This window comes from Lissotriton helveticus, chromosome 9 (assembly GCF_964261635.1).
Source record: "Lissotriton helveticus chromosome 9, aLisHel1.1, whole genome shotgun sequence".
Taxonomy (NCBI): domain Eukaryota; kingdom Metazoa; phylum Chordata; class Amphibia; order Caudata; family Salamandridae; genus Lissotriton; species Lissotriton helveticus.
The window spans coordinates 92,747,285-92,759,500 of record NC_136070.1 but is presented as its reverse complement, the minus strand read 5'-3'; the positions used below and the strand labels follow the sequence as shown (position 1 = coordinate 92,759,500).

The 12,216-nt window shown below is 46.8% G+C and overlaps 1 protein-coding gene across 2 annotated transcripts in view; it reads right to left on the bottom strand.

Moving 5' to 3' along the window:
• The window catches only part of ZFYVE26 (zinc finger FYVE-type containing 26), a 657,581-nt gene that overhangs the window by 56,861 nt on the left and 588,504 nt on the right, over nt 1-12,216 (bottom strand). For both annotated transcript variants that reach the window (XM_078659543.1, XM_078659544.1), the window contains one exon: nt 4,597-4,779. In XM_078659543.1, the coding sequence (XP_078515669.1) occupies nt 4,597-4,779 (183 nt within the window). The remainder of the gene's footprint in view (nt 1-4,596; nt 4,780-12,216) is intronic.

The window sequence follows — 12,216 nt, the reverse complement described above, 5'->3', positions numbered from 1 at the left end:
GAATGTTCCAGAACTTTCAAGCTCCGCAGATGCCCTGCGTGAACTCCTCTCAACCCCGGGCTGGTATAGGATCGGTTGGCTCATGGAAGTAAAGCGCCTCCTTTGCGAACTGGGCCTGGGAGACGCTTGGGCCAATAGATCTTCACCACCTAAACAGCTGTTAAAGAAAATATTCTGGTCGTGGGTGGGAAACGAGAGAGCGAGCCACTCCAACCTATGTAGATCTGCTGCTGAGTTTTTGCTTATTAAAGATCTCCCCCTTAGAGAACCCTACCTGGACCTGATCTCCAACCCGAGAGATAGGGCACTGTATTTTAAATTTAGGGTTGGAGTCCTGCCCCTAGGTATATGGGCAGCGAGCTGGAAACCACCCTGGCAAACCATTGCGACTTGTCCTTTCTGTGCCAACAGGGATGAGTCCATCGCCCATCTAATGTTCGAGTGTTCAGCGTATGTTGCACCTCGCCGCAGATGGCTGAAACCCCTTTGCTTGAGGCTGGGCACCCGGTTACACTTGGAGGCCTTACAGATTCTAAGATCAGATACTCACCCCTTGTTTGCTTGCTGCCTGGCAAAATTTCTGGGATGGGCTTGGAGGATAAGATCTGTGAGGAAATTGCTCCTCCAGTAAAAGGTCATCCATCTTGACTTTTCTGGTTTTAGCTATTTTGATGTTGTGTTTTTTTCCACTCCTCCTAATGATGGTATATGCTGTTTATTGTATAAATGTATTTGAGATGGTTGAATTGCACAATTGTGGTACATTTTAAACTGTCTTGTACTGTATTGCCTTTCTGTATTAGATGGTCGAACTGCACAACTGTCCTAATTTTAAAATTGTTTTTGTACTGTAATGCTTTTAAGAAATGATAAATATTTTGAAATAAAGCTATTCAACAACAACAAGTATATGTTTAGCGGTCTGAGGTCTAGAATAGGCCTTAGAGAGCCGTCCTTCTTTGGGATAAGAAAGTATAGGGAGCAGACCCCCTTGTTTTGTTGGTGCAGAGTAACTGGTTCTATTGCACTTTTTTCTAGCAAAGATATTACTTCTCGCTATAGCAGTGATAGATGCTCTTGTGACATTGGACGCTGTTTGGGTGGTATGTTTGGGGGGTAGATCTTATTTATAGACAGTAACCTGATTGAATAATTTGTCGCACCTACCTGTCTGATGTGATGTTGGTCCAGGAAGAAAGGAATTGTTGTAGTCTTCCCCCCACAGGAGTGGAATGGTGGTGGGGGGGGGGGGGGGGGGGGGGGGGAGGAGTGGAGGAAAGTCATTGGGTAGGGGTGGAGGCAGAGCGGGAGTTGTTGGTTTTGCCTCTGCCATTGTTGTTGTTACCCCTATAACCCCCTCTTTGGTAGCCCTTATTGAATGTGGATTGGCTAGGGGTCTTATAGGAAGTGGAGGGGCTATCGGAGGCGTAGTCTCTTGTATTGCCTCTATATGATGAGCGACAAAAAGAACATCTGGGAGCTTGCAAATGCAGGGCTCCCATAGATTTAGCTGTGTCGGTGTCTTTTTTCATTTCCTCTAAAGATACATCGACATTAGGGCCAAATAGGAGTTTCTCATCAAATGGCTTATTGAGGATGGAATTTTGCACTTCAGATTTGAAACCTGAAATACGTAGCCAGGCATGCCTACTCAGAAGGACACTAGTATTAATTGCCCTTGAGGCAGTATCTGCGGCATCTAGGGTGCAACGAATGGAAATATTGGTGATATTTTTCCATTCCTGTATGAGTTCATTGGCCCTGTTTTTATATTTATCTGGTAGATGCTGCATTATGGATTCTAATTCGTCATAATGTGCCCTGTCATATCTTGCCAACAGCGCTTGAGTATTGGCAATGCACCATATGTCAGCTGCCTGTGACGCTGTGCGTTTACCGGAGGCGTCAAAGAGTTTAGGTTCCTTATCTGGTGGTGAGGCGTCACCTGATGTTTGTGAATTAGCAAGTTTACGTGTATTAGATACTACTAAGGAATCTAGTGGTGCTGGACCTCTAATGTAAACTGGATCTGTAGGGGCAGCTTTGTATTTCTTCTCAATGCGACGATTGAGGACACAAGCCCTGACAGGATCTTTAAATACCTCTGTTGCATGCTTAATGACCCCTTTAAGCATTGGCAAAATGGCAGTGGACCTTTGTGTAGTGTCAAAAGTGTCCAATAAGAAGTATTCCTCCACAGTATCTGTGTGCAAGTCAACCCCATGGTACTGGGCAGCTCTATGGACTAATAGGTTAAACCCTATAGTTTCCTCTGGTGGGGAAGGCCTGGAAGGATATACATCGTCTTGAGGGACATAAGGCACATCAGGGGTGTTATAATCATCCCATGGTTTAGGTGACTGAGGGGGACTATTGGTCCCTACTGGGTTATGTGCACCCCCACCTGTGTCATCAGAGTCTGTATCTACATCATCATCTGGATTAGTGGATGGTGTAGGCGATTGATGTGGTGGAGGAGTTGCAGGAGGAGGAATAGTATGGGGAGGTGGTGGAGAAGGGGCCCTTAATGGAGAGTTTGCAATGTCTCTCTTCTTCTTTGGAGGAGGAGGAGTTGTAGGCACCTCTAGTGGTCTCTTCTTGGAGCTAAGAGCTAGTTGGCCACTCTTTAGGATCCTTTCCAAGAGTCTTTTGAGTAGGATCTGGTGTAAAAAGCTCTTCTGTATGGGCAGATCATTCGGCGTCGAAGTTTTCGGTTCCGGAGGTTTTTTCGGCACCGACTCGGTAGCTGGTCTAGTGACTTTTGGCTTAGAACTATGACCTTTTGAAATGTCTTTAACCGGAACGTGTTTTTTCGGCTCCGAAGCATGTGAGTTGGGACCTTTAGGCACTTTTTTAATCGCTCCGAGTGCGGTTTTGGCGTCGATGAGCCTATTCCAATCTTCGGCGCAGAGTGCTTGGGTGTCGGAGCAGCGGTTAGCATGGCTGAGGAAGATGGCTTCTTCTTCGGTGTCGGTATGGGATTGACACCGGAAATAGGCTGACTCGAGCCCGAGCCGCCTGAAGGCTTAGTAGGCTTCTTTACCGGGACCGAAGGCAGGGCGTGGGAATCAGTCTCTCGGTGTGCACCGGGCCCGAAGGTGAGGGTGTGACCGAAGCCTTTTTTGAGGGTGTCGAGGAAGGGTTGGGGTCGACGTTCTTACTTACGAACCGTTGAGCTGGAGTGATGTCCTCGACGTCTGAGTCTTCTGCATCAGAGGAGCTGGCACTTTCTTCGGCCCGCTGGTGTTCTGGCACGTCGACGCCCTCTTGAAAGATGTCACCGGGGTTCGAAGCTGACGAGCGAGCCATGGTTCTTCGAGCTCGTCGGTCCCAAATCGTCTTCTTGGAGCGGAAGGAGGCACGAGCGGAACAGTCTTTGGCCTCGTGCTCCGGTGAGAGGCAAAGGTTGCACACCTCATGTAGATCGGTGTGGGGAAACTTCGACCCACATTGAGGACACCTCTTGAATGGCGTCCTTTCCATGAGCTAGAGAGTAAGGCCCAGGTAGGCCCGAAGGCCTTCGTCGACGACCGGAATCGAAGACTTCGAAGTGGTGAAGAATCGCGTCGATGGGGAGCACGATTGAAACAATACAGTCGAAATGGGTGAGGATTGCGCGCCGAAGGAATTTCGGTTCCAAACAGCAGCGCAGGAAACATATCAGAGCCCGATGGCGGAAAAAAACAATCTGAGGATGGAGCCGATGCCCATGCGCAATGTAGTCCAAAGGAGGATTCACCTATCTCATGACTTCCAAAGAACTTTTCAGGAGAAAAACAAACTGCAAACATCTGGGCCCAACACTAGGTGTCGATCTATGCACAGTGTGTAATCTGCAGCTCATATGCCTCAAACATAAATGTTAATATGTTCCGTTGGAGACCTACGTTTACACTCTGTCTACACCCCCACCTCGAGTGTCTCCAGGCAGATAACAAAAAGAAATGTTTCACAGACTAAGGGAGCAAAATGGTAGAGATGACTCTTCCAAAGTTTTTCAACCTAGAATGTAAGGAGAAGGCGTGTAATACACAATAAGTTAAACTATTTGGACGAAAAGACAAAAACTATAGCTGTTTTTCTTCTGCCAAGCGTCCTATGATTTTTTCCTAAACTATATCAGTAGTGTCAATCTCAATATTCATAATTGACCAAATGTTTCTTCCCTATGAATAATCCAAATAACTACAAACAGAAATCAAAATATTTTAGGTTTAAAGATAAAAATCACACAAACTACTTATAAAGCACATTAACAACAACTGTGCTCACACGCATGAAATGTGGAGGTGAGGTGACAGTTTCTATAGTCACTGGAAGCATAGGCACCTGACTTAAAATGTGCTAGGCCTTCTCAGACTGTTTGGGAATTGTGCTCTTTATAATATGTGTTCAAAAACAGATGGGACCTAAACTCCTCTCTCCAATGAAAATATTTTGTTCTATATATTCCTTTCTACGACCATAGGAAACCTTTCATAAATAAATTAATTAAATATATAAGAATAAAGAAATATAAACACGGTGATACGTGCAAGTGAATATACATGGGGCTGAAAAATTATATGGCTACAGGCATAATGCATATTTTGTTACCTCTCCGGATATATGTTCATGCTCTTCAAGACTTTGGTATATGATGTTGTCAATGTCATTTTCAGCAGCAACTCCTGACTCTTTGACACATTTCAGCAACTGCCGGAACTCTCCAAAGTGTTGCCGCTTGAGCAGATGTTTTGAAACTTTAATATAGACCGTCACTGCATCCAACTGAAAATCCTGATGGTTGAAATGGTGTACAAATTGTTAAAACATCATCTAGGGAAGCTCATTTTCCCAGGTACACATATTCTCACTTGACAGTTCAGTATCTAAGCGGTACCTGGACATTAAAGAGATGGATATCAAACAGGGGGAATAAAAAAAGGACGATTATTTAATGGGGTCCAGTGTACTCGTCCAACGCAACGGCAAGCAAACGAGTGTTGTACAGAGTTCCCCAGTGTGAGCCAATGTTGTAGCTCAATCGATTGTCTCTCTCAGTTAGGGTGGCGGGACAAGTGCATGGTGTAGACCCTTTTCAGAATTTTAGGATACCTCACACAAGTCACCGACAGGCCAACACCTGTTGTCCCAATCGGTGTCCGTCCAGCGTCATCATTGGTATCCTGCTCCTACGGCAGGCTGGCGGTGCAATGCCCGTCGGGCAGCCCGAAGGGCCGCACTTTGATGGAGATCTTTTATTCCGAGCCAGCGGGTGTATGTGTGTGAGGGACCTAGGGAGTGCAATAGTGAGCAAGGGGGTGTGTGTGTGTAGAATTAAAAGAAGTCAGTCGAGTCCATTAAGAATAACTTTAATGATCAGGCTCGCTGCTTTGTTAAAATTAAGGGGTATTAAGGAGTGATAGACAATGAGACCAATCCTTATTCAACCCTTCATGTGAAAACGGTCGACATGTTTCTTGCCGTAAGGGCAATTCATCAGGACCATAGTGCTCATATAATTGCTGGGTGTCTACTAGATTGCGAAGACCCCCATATACGACCTGAGTGGTGTCGTACTGGAATGGTTCCAGGCGGGAAACCTACTGGAAACCGCTAATGTGGATCCGGATGCCTCACAAGCTGTCCATGTGGGGCCAACAGCGGGTTAGAGGTTCCTCTCAAGCGTCGCTGAAGGCGGGCATCTCAGCACCTACCCCCTCCCACGGTCGCAAGTCGCAAAGAGATGGGTCACACATGGCTGTAAGTGTGGATATGAATTCGAAACGAGGCTGTTTTATGACCTTTTTTCTATTGCTTGATTTCGTTTTATGGGTAAATGCTTATAGGAATATTTGCCATATTTGCCTAAATAAAAACAAACGGATATCATACAAGAGTGTATATGCACATTAAATAATAAGTTAGTTACCTAACGCCTTATCGGTCAGAGAAAGGACAGGATCTAGCCACAGATTCCTTACCTTTTGATTTATCCCCAGGCACCAGATTGGATCCGGAAAACCTTCTACAGCAGTATCTCTGCACATTGGCAGAGGGCTTCGAGTGACTCCTTAGTGAGGTCGTCCATCGGATGTGATATCAACACAGTCCATATAAGCCATCCCATGACATTGGATTCTTCTGTGACTATTTTCCATGCTAAAAACTCAGAATCACTTATAGAAACTACTTATGGAAGCAGTGTGCCCAAAAGAATCTACCCTTTTAAAATGGTTTTATTTTTTTAAATCCTAATGAAAGGCATGAGAGTGCTCAGAAAGGAAGCTGGTAAACAAAAGGATAAACCAGTTTGCCAATTGTGAGGATGGGTAGGTTGGTAAGGAATCTGCAGCTAGATCCTGTCTCTACCAGATGGGGTATTACAGAAGGTAAATACTTTATTCATCTGATAGACACATTTAGCTGAAGATTCCTTACCTTTTGAATTAGATACCCAAGCAATACCATCCCCGGAGGAGGGTCCTCAAACTGATCCCACTAATGATCTCTGATGAGTTCTAGCTGGTCTGATATAAGAGAGAGAGTGACTGGCTGGCTAGGAAGGTAGGTGAGGAAAGCAGACGCCCCACCAAAAAGATTGTGGAAAACCCATACAGAACTGAAATACGTACCTATGGGTAGAAACATGGGGAAAATGACACCCATGACAGAAGGTTAAATAAGTGTTGGAAAAGAACACGTCATATAATCATAATACTAAATAGCTTCCCCAATGGTTACCGGACCATTAGTGGACAGGGCTGAAGGCCAAAGACAATATTTTATTTATTTATTTATTTAAAGGTTTTATAGAGCGTGTAGTAACCCTAGAGCATCCCAGCGCTAAACCTGAATCTCCGAGGGGTATCAGCAATGGAGGGAGTTTATGGGTGAGGAAAAAGGATGGTCTTCAGTGATTTCCTAAACTGAAGGAGATTGGGTTCTAATCTCAGTCGTCTTGGGAGGTTGTTCCAGTGTTTGGCCGTGTGGACCGAGAAGCGGCGGCCACCGGCTCTGGCTTTTTTGACTCTGGGGACTGTGATGAGATTTTCTCCGCTGGACCGGAGGGCCCTTTCCGCTTTGTAAGGGATAATGAATTCCTTGAGGAGGGGAGGGCCATTGTTGTTAAGGGTTTTGTGGGCCAGACAGAGAGCCTTGAAGGCCACTCTTTCTCTGACTGGGAGCCAGTGGAGAGACTTAAGGGCTGGTTTAGCAGATGATCTTGCTGGTGTACCGGTCAGAAGGCGCGCGGCGGCATTTTGGACTTTCTGCAAGGTGTTGAGCGTGGCTTCGGGAGCTCCTAGGTATATTGCGTTGCAGTAGTCCTGTCTCGCCAGAATGAGGCCCTGAATGAGAAGTTTCTTGGCGTTCGCTGGGAGCAAAGGGAAGACCTTTCTACAGGCTCTGAGGAGTCCGAAGCATATTCCTGCAGTTTTTTTTGCCTGAGTTCTAAAGCTTAGGTCGTTATCGATCCAGACGCCCAGGCTTTTGACCTCTTCCTTGGGGGTGGGGGGGTCACCCAGGCAGTCGGGCCCGAGGTGAGGCGGCAGGGAGAGTCCTTTGTGGCCGAGCATCAGTATCTCGGTCTTAGAGCCGTTTAATTTTAGTGAGGAGAGGTTCATCCAGCGGTGGACTTCAGTGAGACAACTGTGGAGGTCAGAGGGGGAGTGGTGGGGGTGTGAGAGGGTAACCACCAGCTGGGTATCGTCAGCGTAGTTGATTATTGATACGCCGAACGGACTGACCAGTTTCTCCAATGGGGCCATGCAAACGTTGAATAACGTAGGGCTCAAGGATGAGCCCTGCGGTACTCCACAGCGGAGGGGAATAGCGGGTGAGTGGCTGTCGTTCTCCCAAACTTGGAAGGAACGGCCTGTTAGGAAGGATTTTAGCCACTTCAGGGCCGTACCCCTTACTCCGATTTCTCCCAGTCGTTGGATAAGGGTAGGATGGTCCACAGTGTCGAAGGCCGCACTGAGGTCCAGGAGGATCACTGCCACTGATCCTCCCGTGTCCAGAATGCTTCTGGCCTTCTCCACTGCTGCCAGGAGGGCGATGTCGGTGCCCTGTCCTGGGCGGAACCCTGTCTGGGAGACCCCTAGTAGGTTGTTGCTCTCCAGGAATAGTGACAGTTGTTTGTTCACTAACTTCTCCGCGATCTTACTATTACCTGGGAGAAGGGAGATGGGTCTGTAATTGGAGAGGTCCTGGGGGTCTAACGATGGTTTTTTTAATAGGCCTTTGACCGCTGCCGCTTTCCAGCTGGGGGGAACTGTGCCCTGCAAGAAGGAGGAGTTGATCAATGCCGTGAGGGGGAGTGTGATGGTGCTAGTCACTTTTTTCAGGAAGCGGAGGGGTGCGGGGTCGAGTGGGGACCCGCTTTTGATTGAGGCCAGTGTTGCCTCAACCTCTTCCGTAGTGACTGGACCAAAGGTGTCCAAGGGGGGAGAGGGGCTGTCGAGCGGATGGGGGGGATGAGTAGTAGAATTAGTGAGATCCCTATCCGTATGCCCCGGTTCGGGGAGGGGAATGGCTAGAAGAATTTTTTTTATTTTCTCGTCAAAGAAGGTAGCAAGATTAGTACATTTGCTTTCCGCTTCTTTGGGATCGAGTGGCTTGAGAGGAGGGTCAGGGGCATGGAGGAGTTCTTTTAGAACGGCGAAGGTTTCGTGGGCCGAGCATGCGGCATTTTTGATTCTGCTCTCGTAGAAGACAATTTTGGTGTTACGTAGCTCCTTTTTGTAGACATTTATGGAGGTACGAAATGTATCTTTTTTCTCTGCCGTTTTGTCCTTCCTCCAAAGGCGTTCGTTCCTCTTGCAAGCCTTCCGCAAAAGGTTGAGTTCAGGGGTATACCAGGGGGACGGGTTGACTCTCTTGGTGCGTTTCAAGGAGCTGGTTTTTGGCAGGATGGTGTCAAGGGATTGGGTGACCCAAGTGTTGAATTCTTTGTCCGCGGCTATGGTGTCTTGAGAGGGAAGGGGGACGTTTTCCCTTAGTTTGGCTGCCCATTCATCTGGGTCCAGTTTGTGCCATCGTCTTGTCCGGGTTCTTATTTTGGGAGGTAGAGGGGGCAGAGTGTTAATCGCCCATACGAAGGGGACCAGGAAATGGTCTGTCCAAGGGAGGGGGACGTGATCAAGGGTTTTCAGGTCTGGGATATTTGTAAATATGGGGTCGAGCAATTGCCCTCTTTCATGAGTGGCCTGTCGATTTTTTAGGTCAAGGCCGGTGGAGGTGATGTCCTGTAGCAGTTCTATCGCCTGCTTGTCGGCCGGGTCCAGAAAGTGGACATTAAGGTCCCCCAAAAGTAGGTAGTTGGAGGAGGATGTGCACTCGATGGAGATCTTATCGATGATTTTACTTGGAAATTCGGCCAAATGGCCCGGAGGGTGATATACCAACGTTCCAGACAGTGAGGTAACTGGGGAGATTTGTATGGCAAAGTTACAGCTTTCACATCCCTTGAAGTTGCCGTCCGAAGTTCTGCAGGTAAAAACGTCCTTGTAGATTATGGCTAATCCACCTCCTCTCCCCTCTGATCTATCCAGCGAGCACATAAGGTACCCGGGAGGGAGTGCAAGGACTGTGTCGGGCCATTGCTGGACGTAAGCCAGGTTTCAGTTAGAAACAAGATATCTGTGGCGTGGTTGGCGATTAGGAGGTTGATTTTGAGCGCGTGCTTCACGAGCGACCTGCAGTTGAGTAGGCCAAGTTGCAGTCCACTAGGTGCCGGATCCGGGCCGGCAGGGTTACAGAGATTGCATCTAATGAAGGGGTTACCGTCCGTCAGAGTGCGCGAGCAGGAAGGGTGTTTCTGGGTTTTTAAAGCTAGAAGCTTGTCCCGGGAGTATATCAGGTTGTTCCTGGGTAAGATGGGCATAGTAGTAGGGCCTAGGGCCGGCTGGGCCCAGACAGGCTGACGGCGCGCCCGCTGCGCCCGTCCGCTGCGCGTCCGGTGGTTACACATTATTTAAAGGGTGAGAAAGGGGCGTGTGGGCGTGTCCTAAGGGTAGGCGTGGCCTCGTCCCTCGCCGTCAATGGCGACTGGAAATGTTTGTTTAGGGGCGTTCCGCTACAGCGATAATTCCGTTGTTGAGGGCGGTTTGAGGTCAAGATCTGATGGTGCCAGAAGGGTGAGTGCAAGTTAAAAGATAGCAGCAAAGTAATACGTGACACAGGAAATAACAATTTTTAAAATAGCCAATACCACGGAGGCCAAGCTCCCTGCCGTAGAAACAAGTGATATATAGATCACCAATCAATGCTTTAAGAAAAGCATTGCGAACAATGACAATAAGGATTGGCATAGACCACTCATTGTAGAGAAAATGCTTTGAGAGAGAGAAGTGAGCCCTCTGGGACTAATTAACGCAGAACCCACAGAGGAGGAAGGGTTATCAATTGCAAATGCAATGAGCAAGCGAAAGTCCCCTAGGAAACAAGGAAAGATACAGCAACGCAAGCAAAAATCTGCATCCTCCCAAGAATGTCAGCACACACATACACTTTGTACAATAAAAAAATCCAAGAAAGGTTTATATAAATGTTCACAACATCGGTTTTAGACCGAAGATGTGACAACGGAGAGCTGACAATCAGCCACATGACAGTATCCAAGGAAGAGGAAGTGGAAGATATCACACACCCCAGTAAAATAATAGCAATCGAACATAAAACAACAACACCGTCTGAATGGCTACAATCAGGAAAACAACCCCATTAGAAAAGAAAAATGAAGACCACTATCTGGGTCTGTAAAAAAAGCACAGTGATCAAAGGCCAACACTTGGAAGGCCTATCCAGATAAGTAGACTCCATCCCAAAAGAAAGAATATCAGACAGAAAAAGGGACTTCGCTGAAGCAGTGGATCAAAGACAGAGTAAACAGTTGTGGCAAGACCAAATACCAGAAGTGGAGGTCGAAAACCAAAAAGATGAGTATAAAGAACTGAAGTAACAGATGGAGTAGCAGACATACGGCATACAAAGTGTTGAGGCACGATCAGAAGTGTCTATACCGGAGACAGGACCCATAAAATGATGTCCAGAAGTTATAATCTAAACACAGCAAGAAACCTTCAGTATACCACCACTATGGAGAAGAACCTTGTCTCCCCCAAAGGAAGAGAAGGGAGAAAGAGAGAGAGTCAAAAACAAAAAGAAATCTCAATTTTCCACAAGACAACCTCTGCCCATGGAACAATATCTCTGACATTGTGGTAGTGCAACGCTATGTGGACTCCCTAGATCGACAACTGCCCCGCTAAGAGCATCACTCAACTCAGCGGCCAGGCTCATTACAGGTTCCAAAAGACATTGCCACATTTCCCTCGACTTCAAAACGCTCAACTGGCTACCCTTCGAAGAAAGATTTCAACAAAAAATCGCTTGCATGACTCACAAAGCCCTATATCACAACACCCGAGGTACCTGGCCCAGAAACAGGAGCTCTTGTGTGGAAACAGATCCTCCAGGAGCGCCAACAACCTTCTTTTGAAGCCTCAGGATTTGCCAAGAAGAAAACATATAATCGCGCCTTCTCTGGATTCGCTCCAAGGATTTGGAATGCACTAACCCCAGAAACCAGACTCAACCAGTCATCTGCCTCCTTCAAAATAGAAGTTAAATCTCTTCTCATGACGAAATTCACGTGAACATTATTTTGGACTCTTGGAACAACCAGCTGTAACATAAGTCTTTATCTCGAAATTCTATGTTTCTTTTTTACATTGTTTCTTTTATCTACCTTACTTGTAAAGCGCTCTGATACCCGAAAGGGTCATGTTCGCGCTATATAAAACCTTTAAAATAAAATAAACGAGTGAGGATTCTGGCATCACCCAAGAGTGTCAGTTGTTTTACTCATTAGTTCAAGGGATAATTAACCCACAAGGGTTGGAACCTTATCACTGATTGCAAGAATTGAAAAGAATTCTCAGGAAAAGAATCCAAAAGGATCATTAACCCTCCTTGCAAACAAAACCCAAGCGAGATAGCGGTCAAGGAACAAATGTTCAAAAAGAAATGTAACATGAAAAACAGCTTCAACCCCAAAAAAGGGTAGAAGGCTACAGCTGAAGAACAACCAGCTCAGCAACCAAATGTTGTGGTTGGTATCGGAGGTGTCATAAGTATAAAAGCACTTCCCAAAAGCAAAAAGTAACAACAGCCTTACGCAGGGTAGAAGCAGATGAAAGACCGCCCTCACAGCGGCACAAAAAAGAGAGA